Source organism: Carlito syrichta, unplaced genomic scaffold (genome assembly GCF_000164805.1).
Source record: "Carlito syrichta isolate Samal-C Ts95f unplaced genomic scaffold, Tarsius_syrichta-2.0.1 Scaffold304792, whole genome shotgun sequence".
Classification (NCBI taxonomy): Eukaryota; Metazoa; Chordata; class Mammalia; order Primates; family Tarsiidae; genus Carlito; species Carlito syrichta.
The window spans coordinates 72,843-93,815 of record NW_007248888.1 but is presented as its reverse complement, the minus strand read 5'-3'; the positions used below and the strand labels follow the sequence as shown (position 1 = coordinate 93,815).

The window sequence follows — 20,973 nt, the reverse complement described above, 5'->3', positions numbered from 1 at the left end:
TGGTACTAGCGTCCCACAGAAGACTCCAGTGGCAGCTCCATCACATCTACACTGAAAACGAGCCTCAGAGGCCCCTGGGAATAACACTTGCCTGATCAGGGAAGCAAATGTAGCACATGCAGAGTACAAGGATCTGGTGTAATCTCTGCCGAATGTCAACTCCCTCATGGAAACGTTATCACCTCCACCCTTGCTCACAGCCAAGTGCTCCTTCTTCCTTCACCTTTAGATCTGCTGCTTAGAACATGACAAGCAGCTGGCTCACAGCCTGCCCCAAACAGCCCCTGCCCCTTAACCACTCTGCCATCTCTCAGGGGGTGACACACACACAAAGGGCATCCTGGAAGGTGGTGGCAGAGATGCCCCATCATCACTCAAATTTCTTGCCCTTGGGTTCAGTGCTGCCGTGATCCTCCATCAGTTCACAGTATAGTGGGCAGGGCTAGGAGTGAGTGAGGAGATTTTCATTTTGCTTGTTCTCTGGCCTCTGCCCACTCTGGCCACAGTCACTAATGAGCAGAGAACAGCTACAAAAGGAAGTGGGGATGCTGAGGGGTAAAATAAATTATTCAGAAGATCACAGGAACAGTAGAGACACAGAGAGCTCCAAGAGAATGGTGAGCTCTGTATCACCCAAGAACACGTGTGGCTTCTCCAGACAAACTTGACACCAACATCCTTCACAAAGAAAAGGCTTTTTCCAAGCGGCATGCTGCAAATTGCCTCTCAAGGCAACTGTGGTTGAAGGGTTGGGAACAGTGAGGAGTTACAAGAGTCAGAGCATCTGCAGCACAAGAGCAGAGAGGGAACTTTCGCTGTCACCGTGCCCAGCCACCCTGCTTTACAGATGAGAAGAGCATGGCCTGGAAAGGTGGGGGAGGCTGGTGAAGGAGTGCACACCCAGTGTCACAGAGCGGAGGGTGCCCCAGCAAGCCTGCACACACAGACAGACAGCGAGAGGGAACGAATGGCCACACAACAGGCATCAGGTATCACACCGTTTCAGTCTCGTCCTCTTCAAGCCAGAGGGGCTTAGAGGAGGAAGGAAACACGGGAAGCCCATCCAGGTCTGAGTCACATCACCATGAGAGAATGCAGCTTCTTGTGTTTGAAAATCCACCTGAAGGGGAATGCTAGGCAGTGGCTGTTAATTCCCACGTAAGACAGAGCTCCGAGGTCAACAGCATGCACTGAGCCTTCCAAGGCCCTGGGCTCCTCACTGGAAGGGGAGAAAGCTACTTAGGATTGGAGGAAAAGAATTCGCAGACCAAACAACCGTGACAATACATTTCCTGAGCAAAACAGGAAGGCTCACTCTCTGTAGTGAGAGATGTAGCTCACCTTAAGAATGCACAAGAGCCTTGAATCAAAAGGAAAACCAGCAGGTAAGAAGTAAATCATGGGAAACTTCTGGAGGAGGAAGGAAAGTAGAAATATGAATTGATAGAAAGAGAATTGCAATTAAAGGAATCAGTGACACATTAGAGGCACAGATGTGGGACCATATAGAGCATAATGACAAGATGAATTTTATTTCATGTGGGATCCTGAAGCAGGATAATGAGGGTATGAGACTCGGGGTATCACGGAGTGTCAGTGAGATTCCCCGGCCAGGAAATCACTAGGCGATTCCTGAAGCTTCCTAATGCTGCCTGCATGTCCAAATTGCCTGAACCTAAAAATTCAGAGTCCTAAACCACTCAAAACTATCTGAGAAACAACGTCAAGGAGTAGGCCAGCTATGAGAACAACCCTGCCACCCTTCCTTTTATAGAGCAGGCTCAGAAACAGGCTCAGCATCTTGGGACAAGGCTGGGAGAGTCAGAAAAGACAAACTTGAGGAGAGTTCTAGAACCCAAATTCAGGTCAGGCCACCTGTCAGGATGCACATCCTGGCAGGCAGGGCTCAGAGAAGAAGAGAAGAAGAGAAGCCACCTGTCAGGATGCACATCTTGGCAGGCAGGGCTCAGAGAGGGCTGCAGAGTCTCCTGCCAGCCCCTGGAAAAAGGCTGACCCCATCCAGCCTGGAGGCAGGGGCTGGGCCAAAGCCCCGTCAACGGTCCTGGCCCCTTGGGAACCTCCCTGTGGCATTCAACTCTTCTCCTGCATCCTCTGCCAAAACTGCCCAGCCTCTCCCTGGGCAGGTCGTCTCACATCACAAGACAGACCGCAAAGCCTCCTAAAGGCTGCCAGACACTCAGGAGTCTGGAGTCTAAGGCTCAGGTTGGCCCTGCCCAGTCCCCAGTACGTTGATACCTTCCCACAGACACAGCTGCAAAGCATTCTTCCAGATCTCGCCGTATGAGCCTTTTCTTCCCTTTACTGTTAGGGCAGGAAGTACTTCAGTTACACTCATAAGCAGGGTTTCTATCTTGGAGACACTATAACAGGAAATGCCACTTGCTTAATTTTATTTCTTTCTTATTCATCAATTTTAAAAGCATTGAAGCCACAGCAAATCTGACTGTCTTCTGCAAGGCAAGGGTTGCAGGTGCCGCTGGCAGAGAGGGAGAGCCAGACCAAAGGAATGAAGGGTGCAGACAGATGTCAACTGGCCAAAGGGTCTCTGAAAGGCTAGGAAGGGCCTGTGAGGGGCCACCCAAGAAGACAACTCCACATTGCTCTGCCTCTACCCAGCTGAGAGGGTTGTGGTGACATGCTGACGTGAGCCACAAGACCTTGACTGGCCACTCGGTGACAAGCCAGCCATAACCTTGCTCAGGATCTCATGATCTTTAAGGCTGTCCTGAGGATGGGCACAGTGGCTCACGCCTATAATCCCCACACTTTGGGAGGCTGAGATAGGAGAATCACTTGAGCCCAAGAGTTCAAGACCAACCTAGGAAATGTAGTGAGACCTCATCTCTACAAAAAAAATCAAAAAATTAGCCAGGCATGGTGGCACGCGCCTATGGTTCCAACTACTGGAGCAGCTGAGGCGAGAGGATTGCTTGAGCCCAGGAGGTCAAGGCTATGGTGAGCCGTGATTGCACCACTACAAACCAGCCTAGGCGACAGAGCAAGACCCCAACTCAAAAAAAAAAAACAAAAAACTGTACTGAGTCAGATGATACTATGGCAAAGAGAGAAAGGATATGGCTTCATGAGTGGTTTACAAAGACATTCGGAAGGCAAGTCAGAGGCCAGTGCTAAACTGCTCCTGGAAATATATGACCTTCATCATTCACAAAAGCTGTGTTGAGGCAGGAGAGAAGAAGACCCCCAACTCAGAACACTGGGTAATGAAGCAGTCGTCTTGCCCCATGTTTGGTAGTTCAGGAGAATGCAGCCCAGAGAGAGAACTGACGTGTTAGGGGTAGTTCAGGGACAGGGTTCAGGCGCAGCACATTCTCTGGCTCACAACTCTGAATTAGGGCTGCCAGCATGTGCCGAGCCCTCTCAGATAGAAACCTCTGTTCACAAGTAGAAAATGCATCTCTCAAAAATACTTAGAAATAATAAAAATGTTAAAGCAATCCTCTCATTCACATCTTCCTCAGGGCTATGCAATATCTTTAATATGGGGATTGGCTGAACACTATATGTGTAACTTGTTTCTTAATTTAATCAATGCATTTCTCTTCAGCCCATCTAGAAAATGACCGAGTGTCACAAAATCCGATTATGAGCTGTGGAATAAATATGAATACTTAGTACACACAGCTGTAAAGATCAAGTAAACATATTTCTATTCTTTATGTTGCTATGAAACACAATAGCTTGTCTGATGAAAGCTCCTGTGACTGGAGGAAGAACACTGGTCTGAGAATTAGGAAAATTGGAGTTCCCCTCCGGGCTCTGCCCCGAATGGATCATGTGATCTCAACCAAGTCCCTTTACCTTTCCAGGTCAAAGTATCATCATTTCCAACCGAGAAGACATAACTAGATGATCTTAAGTCCCTTTAGGTGTCAGAATTCTAGGACTGTGTGATTAGATAACCCTATTCCCTTTCATCAAAGTAAGTTGATTTAAAGGAAAACAAATCAGCAAACAGTAACCAAACCTACCCAACCTGGCCCCATCACCAGAAGCATGGCACTGTCAGTCGACATGGCATATGAACACAGGGCAACCCACACACACTCCTAAAAACAGGCAGCCATAGCCGCTCCTGACTCAGCCCTTGACCCCAATCCTTTTACTATTTAGGGTTTTGGTTTGTTGTATTATTGAATTTTGTTCTTGAACAAAATGTTCCACTTGGTATTTTGATAAAAGAAAGGATAAACTGCAAAACTGAAGGAGTACATGGACTAAGAAGCAGGTCCCAGAAACAACCAAACATTTTGTGTGCTGTGGCTGGGTGCTCACGTCCGTGGCTGATGGCCAGCTCAGCTGCGCTATAAGGCCTGAGTCAACATCCCTATCCCAGCCCCTGGCACTTTATTTTCCCTCCTGTAGCTCAGCGGGACTCGCCTCTTGAAAGCGCCACACTGTTCCTAGAGTCATTTCCTCTCCTGGCTTTAATAAACTTGCCACACCAAACTTCACTTGGCTTCTTTAAGGAACTAATTTTAACGGAGGTGCCAGCACACAGCATAGCTCTGAGCCATAACACCACCTCTCCCCTCGGGAGTCAACTGATGCTGCCTCCCATTGACAGAGCAAAATAACTTGCGCTGTACAGTGGTGGAAGTTGCCAACTTGGCTAATTATGAGAGAGCAACTCCTGGTGGGAAGGCAGGAAGAACAGATTAAGTGGGGCAGACGGGGCTGTCCCTGGTTCTGGGTGAAGCAGGGAATCGAAACTGAGCACATCTGCTCAGCAGGGCTAGAAGTGGGGCAATTGGGGGAGTGTGTTATTTCTCAGGAAGAGGAGGGAATTGGGGGGGGCAGAGGTCTACGCTCCAAAGGAGACGGTAAGAAGAAAAGGAAAGTAGCCAGATGCAGTGGCTCATGCTGGTAATTCCAGCACTTTGGGAGGCTGAGGCAGGAGTTCAAGAACAGCCCAGGCAACATAGCAAGACCTCTTCTCTACAAAAAATTAAAAATTATCTGGGCATGGTAGTGTGGGCTTGTAGTCCCAGCTATTCAGGGGGCTCAGGTGGAAGGATCACCTGAGCCCAGGAGGCCAGGGCTGCGGTGAGCCACAGTCGTGCCACTGCATTCCAGCCTGGGCAACAGAGTGCGACCTCCCCTCAAAAAAATAAATAAATAATAAGTAAAAGAAAGAGGAAAGGAAAAGCTGAGTTTTACTTTACCCATTTATTCTCTAGAATTCGGGCCTCTGCAGACTGGGGGACACCAAACTGACAAGAAACATTTTTTCTCATTCTTGATTCACAAAACTTCTGTTCCTTCCTTTGAGGTGAGTATGTGCTTTGCTAAAGTCCTGCAAAGCCCTCATCCAAGCAGACTCTGTAAAAGCCGCAGACTCAAGAGGACGAACATGGGTCTCAGAAGCGGCCACATAGCCTTGATGGTCACAGAAAGTTTTAATGCTGAAAATGCGGAGACCTTACAGAGGGGCAGTGGGCAGTCAGCCCCTCTCAGGGAGGCACATTCAGGGCTACAAGTCCAGGAAATCCATTCTCCTGGCCAGACCACAGCAGCTCCTCACCAAGCTGAGAATTAAGAGAAATAAGAGTTGTTTTGTTTTTTCTGCAGTTCACATGGATAACACAGCAAAAGGTATGTGGCAACAAGAAGTTAGCCTTGGCTTCAGAGAAAGTCTTGCTTTCCCAGAATACAAGTGAGGTGACAGGCTAAAGAAAGGTCAAACTGAAGAGCCTGGGCAGTGAGTATCTGGCATTTTTTGGTCACCCACGTCTATGCCACGTTTCTACACCAGTCTGATTCCCTCTGGAGAACTGTCTCCCCCTCTGAGTGCAGCCCTGGTGGGAGGAGCTCACCCTTCCACTGGGAGGCCAGAAGGATGCCTGGAGACCCCACTACACTCTGCTCCCCATTCAGTACAGCCAACAGGTAGCACTCACCCAAGTTCAGCCTTAGAAGTCCAGAGTGATTCAAGGACAGAGATCTAAATCCGGCAATTCTGTTGTTTCAAGCCTTGTTTTCCATACTTCCCATCCATGAGCACTCCAATTCCCTTTCCATAATTCCCTTTTAGGCTCAAGCAGCCAGAACTGATTTCTAAGAACCTTCACTGATACTTTCCCTACTTGGAAACCTGACACCAAATACCTAGAGAGGTCATCATAGAAAGAGAAACCACGACAAGAGAAAGAATGAGAGGCAAGGTGGCAAGCAGTGGAAGAAACACAGGATTCTGGAGCTGGGTAGGATCTGAGCGATCTCTTCATCCAGCTCCTTCATTTCACACACAAGAACACAGAAGGCCCAGGGAGACATGGGGACTTGTCTAGAGTCACGGAGAGGTTTGCTGGAGAGCGCCACTCAGCAGCATGGGTGCCATTAGCTGCCAGCCCCTTTCTGGGGCATGACTTTTGGTTCTAAAACTGTCAACCAATGAGAGAAAAGGATGTCAAGACTGAACACATTTTCCTCTAGTCAGCACATATGCTCTGTGGGCCTCAGCTCAATTTCCTATCCCTCTCCAGGACCTGCAAGAAAAACTATCCCAGGCTAAGTCACGGTCCTGTAGTGATGGAGTGGCTTCAAGTCCCACACATCTGGTCCAATTCCCAGCTCCAGGCAATGATTCCACATGATCTGGGAGACTCCCACACTCCCCACCGCCACCACTCACACACTCCATCCCAGAGGCTCTTGCCAATCCCCTCCCAGTCTTACCTCCTATTCCATCTCTTGGAAATGGCTGAGATCAGAACCCCTACTGGAAGAGGATTTTCAAGCCCTACCCAATGGCCTGCTGAAGACATAAGACAATCAGAACAACAAAAGCCTGCTAAAGATTTCCAACAGGCCCATGGATTCACTGCAGCAGAATATAGCCTGCACCATTTCCCAATTACCACAGAGAAAGGGGGGGGAAAGGAAGCAGGATAATCTACACATCTGTTTAGTGTGAAATTTAGAAACTGTTGGCACAAATTTTTTCTCTTTGGCCCTGATCAGCCTATATGTACTGACCCCTAGCTTGTAGTACCCCTGGGTGGACACAGGTGCCCAGACACATAGCTCCACGTCCACGTGCACATACATTCAGATGGGACCCCCCTGCCTGTGACACCCTCAAGCATGGGTTATCTCAGACCTACAGACACTCCAACTCCCCTCTTTTCTGGCCCTAGACCTCCCAAGTCCTATTTCCTAATCTTTGCATTCTGACAGACTAACTAATCATTGGGTTATTTTCAAACTCACAACCCTTGAATGCAGTTGCCAACTCCTTTTCTTAATAAGGTTCACAGAACACATTTTAAAAAAAAATTTTAATCCAAGATACAAATGTCTCTATTATATAGGGGACCATCTGGGCTGCTACAGCTAGCTGGCTATGTTGCTATCAACTCTTTTTTTAGAGTTTATGAATCAGTTGCCAATAAGGAAAAAAGAAAGAGAGAGAGAGAGAGAGAAGTTAGTGCCAAAACTCTGCTTTCCTCCCCTGCATTTTTCCCCAGCAGGAGAGCTATATCCCCTAGACAAAATGGACCTTGTGAACACTAAAACAGAAAAGATACCTAAGACTGATGCTATGGAAATGTCAGCCCATGGTTCTAGACGCTGTGGAGGTGGGAGGTGGTGACAGCTTACTTCCCAGCCCTGGGGCTCAGTAACACTGTACAACCTCCACAGACCTAAGACACACACAAAGGAGAAGGGATAAAAGGAGGTCAAAAGCAGCCGAGAAAGAAGGGAAGAAGAGTGAAAAAGAAAAGAAAGAAAAAACAAGGCCAGGGACCCACCAACCCAACCACAGAATTCTCCAGAGTCAGCCAGGCAGCCCGGAGAACCTGCTAATCAGTGATGGAGACCTGAGTTCTAAGTGCTGTGCGGCCACAGAAGAGAAACAACATAACTGGGAAGCCAAAACCTGAAAAGAACATGAATGGCAAAGCTGATGAATGGAGAGAACAAGAGGGTGGATTCACAGTTAGGAGGAAAGGGGTCTAGAAAAAGGGATTCAGAGGGTCATTCTGTCACACTCGTGTCCTGAGCACACACCTAGTTTTTACACTCACTGCAAAGGATCAGAAGTTGCAGCTCCATTCTGGCCAGACAGCACGACCCAAGGACAGAAACCACTCACCTCACCCACTTGAGGGCAGTTTCAGGTGTTAGTTACACTCAAGGGCCACCACAAAAACAGAATTGGGAGTCCTTGGTCTGGGTAGTGAGAAGCAAACAATGGTTGAGTAAACATGTGGAGTTAATTGTTCCCACTAGGGCATTCAAGCCCAGACTGTGTTAACTGCAACTGGGCATACAAGCATTCCCCACCTCCCACCCCACCCCTCTACCCACCCTTACCCCAAGAGGAGGGAGAAAAGCAAATTCTAGCCCCAAAAAATATACAGCCAGATAAGGGAGGGATTGGCATTGCTTATGGAATTTTCTGTTGTGATGGTAATCTTGTGTATGTGTGAGAGAGAAATTACCTTTTTACAAATCTGGTTGGTTTTTGCAAAACCACTTTGGTGACTTAAGACAGCTTAAAGAAATCAGAAAATAAAATCATCCCCCAAATTGTCTCCCAGAGAGCTGACCACCTGTTTCATTTCCAGATCCCCAGCAGCCCCCAGCTTAGCTGCAAAAATGGAAGTGTGAGCCCTCATCGCCTCTGCAGTGCGGGCAAGGCCGTCTGGTGCACATGACACCCCTGCCCCATACCAACCAAGGAAGTGCTAGACCTCTGCACTGAATCGAGAACAAAAGTACAAATAAGATTTTCATGAACAACAACAACAAAACTTTTGGCAAAATGCTCTTTGGCAGGTGCATTTCTCAATTCTTACATACCCAAAACATCCTCAGCCCTAAAATCATGCAAATGTTCCTCGCTTCCTGATAAGATCCCCTGGAAGAAATGCCTGTAATCACGAGGCAAACTCCCTGGCAAAGCCCAAGAGTTGCCTTCAGTAGAATCGCTGTTTAAGGATCATTTATAACTTCTTACAACTACGGCTTAATGCTAAGACTTGAGTAAAGATTGTAACTATTCAGTTCACTCAAAAAACGTGAGGGTTTCAGCTGGGCTCGGTGGCTCAGCCTATAATCCCATGCCTTTGGGAGGCTGAGGTGAGTGGATTGCCGAGCCCACGGGTTCGAGACCCGCCTGGGCAGGCGAGACCTCATCTCTACAATAAAATCAAAAAATTAGCCGGGCGTGGTAGTGCGCGCCTGGAATTCCAGCTCCTCGGAAGGCTGAGGCGGAAGGATCGCCGGAGCCCAACAGGTCGAGGCTGCGGTGGCCGGGAGCGGCCGCTGCACTCCAGTCTGGGCGACAGAGTGAGACTCCAACTCAAAAGAGAAAACAAAAAAAAGTGAGGGTTTCAAGTAATGTAGTAAAACAGACCATATATTTAAGCACATGTGTCAACCTGGGATGTCTGGGGCACTTTTGTTGCTCCATCCTAGAAAGGAAAGCCAACAACTGGCAATTGCCAGAGGCCAGAGGTCAAGAAAGAGCAGAGAGTTAGTGTGGCAGAGACTGAGGACCAAGGGACTTTCTGCTTGTAAGATTAGCGGAGCCACAAAAAAAGTAAACACAGGTATTACCATTTGATCCAGCTTCTGCATATAAACAGCATATTCTGAGTCTATCTGATCCACTTCGGAGTATATATATACACTAAAGAACTGGAAGCAGGGACTTAAACAGATACTTGCACATCCATCTTCATGGAAGCATTTCCACAACAGCCAAATGGTAAACGCAACCCAGTGTCCACCGACGGATGAACAGATAAACAAAATGTGTTGTCTACTTACAATGGGATATTCTTCAATCTCAAAAAGGACAGAAATCCTGACACATGTTACAACATGGATGAATCTTAAAGACACTATGCTAAGTGAAATAAGTCAGTCACAGAAGGACAAATATTGCATGAATCCACTATCTGAGGTACCGAGAGTAGACACATTCACAGATCAGAAAGCAGAATCGTGGTTCCCATAGGGGAAGGAGACATTGGGTGGTTATTATTTAATGGGTGCAGAGTTTCAGTTTGGGAAGATGAAAAAGTCCTAGAGACGGATGATAGTGATGGTTACACAACAGTGTGAATGTACTTAATGCCACCGAACCATACACTTTAAAACTGTTTTTAAAAAAATAGTAAATGTCATGTATATGTTGCCACAATAGAAAAAATAAAATTTAAAAAAAAAGTTAGAGGAGTCAGCAGAACCCAAAGTAGAAACTGCAGGGCGAGGTGAGATCTCTTTCTTTCTCAGATAGCCAGGAAAACAGAAAGTTGAGCAAAGGTAGCAGCAGGATAGAACTAGCGAAAACAGATAACTTGATAAGACTGTCTAAGTCTAGACCCCAGTTAGACCAATTTAATGATGGAGGATGGACAGAAATACCCAGTCCAATGCACACTTAATGAGTGTCGATACAAGTTCTGGAAACACAGCTAAAACCGCCCCTCTCCTCACTGAGCCTGCATATAACTGAGACCTTTATCGATCCTTTAGCTTAAATAATTGAATTGTTCTTGTTAGACAATGGCCTCAGGTGGTGACATAAGGTTCTGCTCTCAGAGCTCTCATCCCAGGCAGTGGTGCCAAGGCCTGTGGCAGCAGCAGACAGCAGGGAACCCCTGGAGGGAGAAACCGTTCCCTCTGACAACGGTATCCAGGGCCTCTCAGCTTTGTTACCCTATGGAATCATGGGTCCCAAAGATGAGTAGAACAGTCCTCAGTCTCTAGGGGTCTGCCAGTACCCACCGCACTCACAGCACACTGCCAGACAGCAGCCAGGTCAACTGTTGGGCACAGCTCCTGCAGCAGCCTCCACATCCCCAAAGCCACAGCCTCCCTCTTTTCTTCAAAATGATGAGACCCGCAAGCTTCTGGGCTCACATGGCAAATGAGGCTGCCAAAGAAGTGACTTTTACTCCTTTTGTGGTTGATCTGAGTACCACCAACCATCAGTCATGTGCTCAACACACGTCCACTGTGTCCTTCTAAGTCCCATGAATGTACAAATTGGACACCAAGGGCCTGGTTCTCCATCCTCACCTGCTCTGCTTAGACGGCCCAGGCACAGGCACGTGGAAGTGTGTGAGAACACGAGGTTGTATGCAGAGAAGGGCAAATGAGCACAAGTTCAGGTTGCAGGAGCCCATGGTAGGGGGGAGTGAGCAGAGTAGACAATGGTGAGACCTGAGCTAGACAGTGAAAGAATGTGGAGAAATTAGATCCGAGAAAGAAGAAGCCTTTCCTGGTGGAAAGAACAATAAACAAACATACCTAGGGGGTGGCAGTAAAGTCTCCCCGTGGAGCTGGGGTCAAAAGCTGCAGAATTGTGGGCCTGGACATGCAGGCAGACACTACACTGGAACAGGCCTCCAGCACCAGATTGAGGGGTTTAGACATTCTTCTATAGACACTTTACATCACCCCATGAGTTCCCTCGCCCTGGAGCAGGGATCGTCCTAACCATGCCTAAGACACTGTGCACACAGAAATGCTGGTGGCCCTGTTACAATCTATCAGCCTAATCTTCTTTCAGGCATCTTGTTTAGTTTCACATTTGAGCTTTATTTTAGCATATGTGAGAATGTCTCATGTTTGCCTCTCTTTTTATGCCAAATTAAAAATATTTGCCAGCGTGATCATTAAGCCCTGGATTGATATTCAGAAGCCAAGTCAGGCTATAATTGTGCACTTGGAGTTTTCAGTGACCTTTATGGGAGTTAATCAGATTCTGAGTGCCACTAAGAAGTGCGGGCAAGCCTCCGTCACCTATGTGAGGATGTAGATGCTCTGGCCGTGAATGAGCCCAAACAGCAACCATCACTGACCCTGTAGATCCAAGTCTGTCACTCATGCGCATGATCTCTGTTTGTAGCTGGACTGACTGACTTGGTGCCTCTTGTCTAGATTAAAACAGTTCCGTTTCCTTTTCTAAGGACCCTTCAGCTACTCAAAGAAGAAGGAACTCAGAAACAATGTGAATGCCAAGCACATCAGCCTGGAATGGCATACCTGCCTTATCTAAACCACAAAGAGACTAGACTATCCATACCCGGCTGCCGGAGAATGGAAGAAAAGTGTATTTCACAACCATCTGTGACCAAAAACGGGTATCCCAAAATCCCAGTGGGATCCCTATCTTGAAGCATAAAATCAATGCATGTAATGCTGGAAAGGCCAGTGCGCAGCCCTCGTGCTGGCCCCAACATCATCCTCTGCTTTTGGGCAGGCGCACAGGCTGCAGTCACCATCTGACAGTCCTTTCTTTCACGGCTCTTCCTCTTTGACATCTGTTGTCCAGAGCCTCAGCCCAGCAGGGCCCTCCTTGCCCCCAACCAGACTGATCTGTCCCATCAAGCATCTCCCCTCCACCTGGAGATTCGGAACTGAAGCTTGGTTATCCTCCCTCACACAGAAAAGGCAACCAGGTCTGAGACGCATGGGCCTTCAGCAGAGGAATGTGCATTCTTAACAAGCATCCAGACAATTATCATAACCAAGTAAGTCTGGGAAATTATTTATTGAGGAAGAGTTTGTCAAGCTTAGGTTGGCTACAGTGAATTATCCAGATCCTGAGTATATTCTGCAATCACTGGGCTCCAACCATCGTGCTGCCCCGTGCTGGACACTGAGATTACAAATGGAGGCAGCAGTTTGTGACTCAAGCACAGGGACAAGTACAATACTGTGTGACTGCTACAACCATAGGACTCAGACCAGGGGGCAGGGCAGTAGACAGTGGGGATCAGATGCCCAGAGAGAAGACAGAGGCTGGAGCAGAGCCAGCCAGGTGAAGAACAGAGTGGGGAAACAGCATTCCTAGGAGATGAAACAGCCCATTTGGGAAGTGCAAGAAGCTGAGAATACCTGGAACACAGAAGATGTGAAACAATTTTAAACAGTTAACCGGGGCCTGGTCTTGCTGGCCCTCTGAACTTTGAAAGTGAGAGAATCCAAAAAAAGCTTTAGTTCAGGAGTAACAACACAGAGAGTTCCTTTCAGGTGTGAGAAAGATCACTCTTGGCAGTCATGTGGGAGACATATTAGTTCAGGGGATTATAACCAAGGAAGCCAGTTTGGAAGGGATCACAGTGCTCCGAGAAAGAGCAGATGAGAGCCTAAACTGAGGAAGGGTCATGAGGCATGGATGTGGCTGGTACTAGAGAAAGAGCAGATGGGGTGGAGAGGGTCCCTAGGTGGGGATTGGACCCACTGGGGCTGGGAGGAGTGAGGAGGGCATGGACACGTGTTCAGATGGGACCCGGCTGTGGGATCTGGGGCAGGCAGCCCCATGGGTACATGGGTCTGTGTTAGAGGACAGGTCTGGAAGGCACTGGCACATTGGGACCGGAAAACTACCAGCATGGAAACAAAGATGGAGAAAGAACCCAGAGGGGAGAGGGAAGAGAAACAGTCAGGGAGCCAAGGAACCACAGGGGCAGAATCCCAGAAAACATGCAAAACAGTCACAAGGAAGGCGTGAACAACCATGTCAAAGCCACAGGGAAGTCAAGACAAGCACAAATGGTGTCCAGAGATTGTCACAGGAGACTGCCGGTGTCCTTGTCAAGCTCTGGGCCAAGAAGAGGTAGGCATTTGACAGTTCTGGCTGGGTGGGGATGCAGAGGACTTTACTAGCCTCCATGGTTTCCATGTGTCTGTTGTAAAAATGTAAGAAGGAATGGAAGGCAGGATGAGGTGAGGCAAAACCTGCCTGCAAGGCAGGAGAAGCTGGGGAGCATCTGGAGGGCCTGGGGCTCAAGCTTATCTATAAGCTCAGAGACACTGCAGCCTTCGTACCTGCCAGGGGAAGGACCTGTGAAGGGCCGTGGCCGAAGACACAGGCAAGGGGAGGAAAGTGATGTTCCCAGGGAACTGGGTGGAATGGAATTAGCCTCAGATGGGCAGAGACTCTGTTCTCTGAGTCTAGGAAGGAAAGAGAAGAGATGAATCAGAGAGGTTTGGGGTGGGACAGGATATTGTGGTGTCCCTGTCTGATAATCTCTATCTTCTCTGCAGGCTGGCGAGAAAGTCATCTGCTTGGAGGTGGTAGTGGGGCTTTAGGGAGCTTCTGAAAAAATGACAATGACCTAGAACAGCGTTGTGGAAGCTGAAGGAACTGACTCAGATCAGTAGTGAGTAGTGAGGCAATACTGAGGTCCAGCTGAGGTCAAACTGTGCATTTATCTGAGCCCCAGCAGCTCTGGGGCACCTGGAGTGAGAGCATGGGAAAAGTGAGTAAATTCCTGGGAGACCGAGGTGACCACCATGAGAGTGACAGGGAACACGGGACACAGCAGTTAAAAGTAGTGGTAAAAGCTGAGTGGCAGATGATGAGGTGTGATGGCACAGAGGAGGAACTGAATCCTCGAGGGGCAACATGGTGAGAGGAAAGGGGAAAGTCACCATCAAAAGGAGCCCCTAGGGCAGGAGTGACAGAACCATGGCTCACACCAGAAGGGCAGGGCCAGGGTATGGTCAGGGGGTTTGGGGACCACAGGGATGGAAGTGGTCACTGGAGGGGAGATCAGATAACCAATAGCACCCAGGACGACACAGGATAGCGAGGACTATCCTGTGACCAAGTGCCAAGTCCTCAATGGATCCGTGGAGAAGTGGCCCACGGAAGGCAGTTGACAGTGACAAGGAAAGGTGGCGAGGGCACCATGTGGATAGCACTTCTACAGGCAGCCAGAGGGACTGGCCATGAGGCAAGCAGCCAGGCATTGGCTTCAGGGCCAGTGCAGGTGGAAGCTCCAACTACCTAGTAAAGGCCTCACACCACTCACTGCCTTTAGTGTTTGCTCAGCGACTCTCAAGTCAAAGAGTTGCCTTGGTGCCTCTGGATTATCCAACCACAGTTGGGGTGGAAGCCAAGGCCTGGTGGTGTAGGTGATCTCTGAATTCTGTACCCTTCTCTCCTCTCTCTCAACATGACTAGGGTGGAAGTACAATGATGACATAAGGGTGGCATGAGTCACACAGGCATTACACCTTCAAGAAGGTGCTCTCTCCGGGGACAGTCAGCACTTCTCCCCACACTGTCCCTCTGCAAGAGAACCAGCTCCACTAGTACGAGGAAGGGTCCTGTGCCCCATGGTCATGGCCAGTCTTTTTTGCAACAATTACGGTTTCAAAATGCCAGGGTACCTGGAAAAATGCATGTGCCCAAGTTGCCTAGGGAGCAGACCCTGAGAAGTTGCCAGACACCAAATCAGAAATGAGTTACCATGTCAGCCAGAAATGTGCCAAGTCAGAAGGTAACAAGAACTTGTTCCACAATCATTTACCAAGCACCTCCTTGTGCCAGGCACTGTTCTAGGCTCTGGAGAAACAATGATAGAGCAGAAAAGTTCCCTGCTTTCAGAGGGTTTCCTTCCACTCTGGCTGTGAGGCAATGGACAGTGATTCAGGGGCAAGAGAAGAGGGGAATACCTGCAGACATCTCATCTGAAAGAAGGATGCCAGAAGAGACAGGGGTGTCTCAAACAGAACAAAAAGTGGAGACCAAGTCGAGTACAGTGGCTCCTGTAATCCCAGCACTTTGGGAGGCTGAGGTTGGAGGATCACTTGAGGCCAGTTCGAGACAAGCCTGGGCAACAAAGCGAAAACCAGTCTTTATAAAAATAGAAAAATTAGCCAGGCTCGGTGGTGTGTGCTTAAATCCCAGCTACTTGGGAGGCTGAGGCAGGAGGATCGTCTGAGCCCAGGAGTTCAAGGCTGCAGTGAGCCGTGACCATGCCACTACACTCCACCCTGGGTGGCAGAATGAGATCTTGTATCACAAAAAAAAAAAAAAAAAATGGAGACCAGGTAAGGCCTGCAAAGAGCAAAATACCCTCATCTGAGCAGACCAAAGTAAGGTCTTCAAAATACAGGCTATTTATTGTCAACCCCAAGCATCCTAATTTCCATCTCCAAGCATCCCATTCCACATAAACCCATTTTTTTCCTTTCCAGATGGATAATTTAAGAAACTGAGAGGTTTACTAGGTTTCCAGTGGCTGAGTCTGTGACAAACTAGAGCTGGCCAAAAGCTCTGCCATAAAGATACTTTGCCTAGCAAAACTGCCTCTCAGTAAACATGCACGTTATCATCTGTTGGGTCCAATAAAACCCCTGATACCAAATGCTGCTGTGAATCCAGAGATGTCAAAGTGAGATGATGCATCGACTCTAGGGAATGTTATTGGGAATTAATTTTTATAAATTGTCAAAACTCAGAGTGACTCTAGATTTTAAAAATTTTAAAAAAAAACTTTAGAAGTTAAAAGCCTGAAATAACCAGTAATGATCTCTGACTTTTCAAAGAATGGCTTCATCTGTGTTTATATAATTGAGACAGCCTGCAAACCAGCTCCACCAAGCTGGAGCTGAGAAGGCTCTTATGAGTAAACACCGTTCATTTTATATTGGCTTGAAATACACATCACTTCACATCTGAAACCCTTTAGAACACTTTTCCTTCTAAATACCCATATGCAATTTTTAAAAATACACAAGAGACGCCTAATCTTTCCTGGATAGTAAGAATAGTGGTGATTTTGTCTCATTATACGTCATTGTATTTCAAAATTTGGGGCAATGAATCTATATCATTTTACAAGCTAAAGCCTAATTTTTTTTTAAAGAAAGGAAGTAGAATTTCCTCTTTAAAAAAAAAAAGATATATGGTATGTTTGAGTCTTGTTGCTATTGTTGCTATAAATCCAATCAGAAATTCCAACTCTAAATATTTTATTTATTAAGAGAAAGGCAATGTTTGGAATAGAAACTATTATCAAAGTTAACAATCAAAGACAGTGACTAATTAGACATAGGGCTTTGTGTGTCTCACAGACCCAGCTCAAATACATACAAGCTGTGCAACCTCGGGCAAGTTTCATAGCCTCCCTAATCCACAGTTTCCTCATCTGTGAAATGTCAGTTGTAAGAACTAAAGGGCTGCCTGAGGTCATCTTCCTGAAGGTATGCAAGCCACAGAAAAAATCTCCATTTTATTCTGCTTCTTCCATTTGAGGCAAATATACTCAGAGATGGTGGCTGATGTAAACAAATTCATTGGTAACTCAAAATATTTTCATCTGAAACAGATAAATTTTCAAAGTAAAATGAAAAAACAAGACTAGAAAGAAATTCTGTCCTTATGACTGGCCACAATCCATCCTTGTTCCCAGACACCTGGTGGGAAGAAGTAGGTAAATAACTGGAGGTACCTGAGACATCCTCTGTCAAGTGCCTAGAACAGAACTTGGCCCAGGGCAGACACTCAATAAATGGTATCTACCATTATGACCCCTAAGTAGGTATGTACAATTAAATAGGAAAAGTGTACCATCTTCATATTATACAGCCTAGGCATGGCAGTATTGGTAGGTGTTTTAACTGCTGTATATTGATAAGTGTCCAAATCATTATTTGGGGTGTCAGTATATACTCTGTAATTGGCCAGGCATAGTGGCTTACGCCTGTAATCCCAGAAGTTTGGGAGGCAGAGGTGAGAGGATTGCCTGAGTCCAGGAATTCGAGATCAGCCTGGACAACTTGGTTAGACCTTGTCTCCACAAAAAAATCAAAAAAAATTAGCCAGGCATGGTGGCACGAGCCTGTAGTTCTGGCTACTTGGAAGGCTGAGACAAAAGGATCACTTGAGCCCAACAGGGTGAGGCTGTGATGGTTGTGAGCGTGCCACTGCACTCCAGCCTGGGCAACAGACTGAGATTCTGAATCATGTTCAGATCAAGACATGAGAAATATAAGCAGCCAGAAAGAAGGCAACCAGTCTAACACAGAGCCAACACTCCTAAATTTTGGTTGAAGTAACTACTACCATGTAACCAACACACACACACATATAAAGTGTGCCCTGAAATTGCTGTGTCTCTGATTTCCCTTTTCATGTTCAGGAATCAAATTAATGTGATGGTTTGAGTTGTTTGATCTGAAGAGAAGAAGAAAAAGACCAGGAAAGGAGGGATGGAGACTTGGAAATTGTTACTATAACTTGAATTCAAACACCACACATTCTTTTTATTATTAGAAACAAGAATCTTGCCACTTCCACAAGGAATCTGACAGAACCTGACTTGATAATTGACTGCATTCAGCTACCCCTGGGTAAGGGGTGAGTGTTGAGTACCTGGAGGATAGAGGCCAAGACAGGATCACTAGAACACCAGATCTTCATTCAAATGTTAATGGGCTGCACACACACTCACTTAATTAACCTGTTCTTGAATTATTTATTATCTTCCCCTGAGTGAGAGAAAATTATTCTTTCTGGTTACTTGCCCTGCTTCCGGGGCTAGTTGAGAGGACTCCAGGCCTGACAGAGCTTAATGGGGCTCCCTGGTACTTGACACCCTCTGGCCAAGACAAAAGCAGAAAAGTAGTAAATGAAGTGTTTCTGGAAAAAAAGGAGTAGCTGGGCTTCTAGAGTGCAAATAACTCTCCAAATCCAAAGAAGCCGAGAAAGTCCCTTTAAAACACATTTGCAGAGGTCTGCCGTGCATTTTGGGCATGATCTATTCTTTACTCCCTGTTTAATCTAAATGAGGTGAAGTTTCCATTTCCCTTCAGAACTGTCAACAACTTTGAAGCTCAGTTTTCTATCACAGATAATACCCAGCATTCCAGAGCAGAGGAAGGAAGGGCAGTGGAAAAAATCCCATCCCTTTTAAATAGCAGAATTTTCTGCCCTCCCCCAAATTTCTGTTTGAATTCCTTCTCTGTCACCCCCAGATTCCTAAATCAACAGATTCATGAATGCACACAGTCGGAGAAATAGGGGGAAGCAGCAGAGATCACGCAGGTCAACTTTCTCACTTTAGATACATGGAAGAAAGCCCAGCAAGCACCTTTCCTGAGGTTAAAAGGCCAGAAGCCGCCTCCCCCCGTGGGTATCCCCTCTCTTCCCTGGCAGAGCCTGGGAGCAGGAGCTGCTCCCGCTGCCTAGTTCTATTTTAAGATAAACTCTCACTCTGCAAACCACTTATACAAAACACCAGCATCTCGCCCACCCTGCGATTCTCTTCGGGTCGTCTCCCACTGCATGCGAGCTCTCTGAGGCTCACCAGAACTGTGCCTCCAGGCATTCATCTCAGGGGCCTTCCCTGTCACCTGGACTTCCTGGGAAGGGCGAGGCCATTAAAGGTGGGCGACTATGCACCGGAGTACTTCTCCTAGAGCATCTGACCTCGACCATTCTTCCCACCAGCCCTCTGTGAGTGAGGACAGGGAGCTTCAACAAGCTCAGGGAGGAAGCTCTGACTTCCACTGACTTGCTAAATGTTGCAGTCTTTAAGAAAGGACTGGCTTCCCCAGACCTCCTTTCTCTTCTGTGTACTTCTTAGAAGAGGCTGTCCTCTATTCCCACACGACACCTGAAAAACTGGGCCCCACCACTGCTCTCAACCTGGTGTAGCCCCTGGAAGGGTGCAAGAAGCTTGTGCAGGGGTGCTGGGGGCCTGGCTGAGGTCTGCCGCCTGCAGGGGGCCTCCAGGAGCTGGGGGCTCAGACCGACCCCAGGAGGGCAGAGGAGGAAACGTCGGGGCTCCCCAGTCGGTCTGCGTGACTTTCCTCCAGGCCCTGCTCATCCCCGTTCTTCCCCCAGGCTCCCTCGCCTCCTGGCTTTTCTCTCTTCCCCGGGACTCGGTCTCTCCCTGCTTCCTCTTACCGGGCGCTCCCGTCGCGTTTCCACTTGGCCTCCCGTCTTGGGTAAACGCAACCCACCACAGAGGCTGACATTTTACAGGTTCGGTTGTTATAGTTACTTGACTAATTGCCGGGACCGACGGCGGCGCTTCTCCATCGCCTCCTGCCGGCCGGAGAGGAGGGGGCGGAGAAGTGGGGGTAGGTGGGATTGTAGCCGCCGCTCGGCGGGCCGGAACGGTCGCCCGGGCCTTGGAGGGGGCGTCCCACCCTGGGCACCGGCAGTCCCTCCGCCTCTAGTCAGGGCGCCGAGGGCGACGGCTTCGGGAGGCGGAGGGCTGTGGCCCGCCCCGGGACAAGGAGCGCCAGAGGGTCTAACCTGCAGGGGCGTCCCTGCCTGGCCCTGTCCACAAGGTAGAGAAAGGGCGGTGAAATCAGGGAAGGGGGTGGATAGGGGCGCGTGTGAGGCCAAAGAAGAGTTAGAAACCCTGCAGGTTACTCACGTGCCAGATGGCGAAGAAGATGAGGGCGGCGCACAGCACCAGAGAGAGCATGTAGCAGAAAGCCGCGAAGGTGAAGGCCATGGCTGGCGGGCCCCCACCCCCTGCACACCAAGGCACCCCTAGGAGACGAACACCTCCCTCGCGGACCGCCCTCCCTCGAGGGGACGAGGGGGCAGAAGGGAGCCGCGTCTGCTCGCTCCCCTAGGAGCCGCGGCTCCGAGGGCGCACGGCAGGCGGAGGGACGGACACCCGAGGGTCCGCGACCGGAGGCTGGATCCCCGCAAGCCCGGGCGACCCCACGCCGGCCTCCCTCGAAGACTGGGAAAGACGCGTCCAGTGGCGTTGGCGGGAACTGTCTCCAAATCGAAGAGGAAACCAAGTCAGCAGAGAACGCCTGCAGAGGAGTGCCAACCAGTGGCCCCCCGAGGCCAACACGGCCCGGGATGCGAGGACGCCGCGGAGGCCCGAGCGGGGCGATGCCGTCCCCCGAGTCCCCGGGACGAGCTCTCCGCTTTCCGCCACGAAGCCGAAGGAGACAGGCGAGCGCTTGCTCAGGACCTCCCGCGCCACCGGGGCGCGCACGGAGAGCGTCCGACGAGGCGCTGGGGCGGACCCCGAGCTCCGCCCGAAGCCCAGAGCCGGCGGCCTTCCTTCCCGGGAGCAAGTCTTCAGGTCGCCGGGAGGAGGTAGGTCCCGTCGGCCCGGCGCCCCGGGGCGCGGCTTCCCGAGCCGCTGTGCGCTCCGAGGCGCGCCGGGTCCCGACCCCCACCCCCGCCCCGGCCGCCCC

General features: G+C 48.9%; 1 protein-coding gene across 2 annotated transcripts in view; it reads right to left on the bottom strand.

The window, feature by feature from the left end:
- Positions 1-20,293, bottom strand: part of CNIH3 (cornichon family AMPA receptor auxiliary protein 3) — a 112,938-nt gene extending 92,645 nt beyond the window's left edge. The window contains exon 1 of one of the 2 annotated variants that reach the window (XM_021713908.1): positions 20,187-20,293. In XM_021713908.1, the coding sequence (XP_021569583.1) occupies positions 20,187-20,267 (81 nt within the window). In that variant the 5' untranslated portion in view covers positions 20,268-20,293. The remainder of the gene's footprint in view (positions 1-20,186) is intronic. The other variant, XM_021713909.1, reaches the window with a different exon arrangement.
- Between the last annotated feature and the right edge of the window lie 680 nt (positions 20,294-20,973).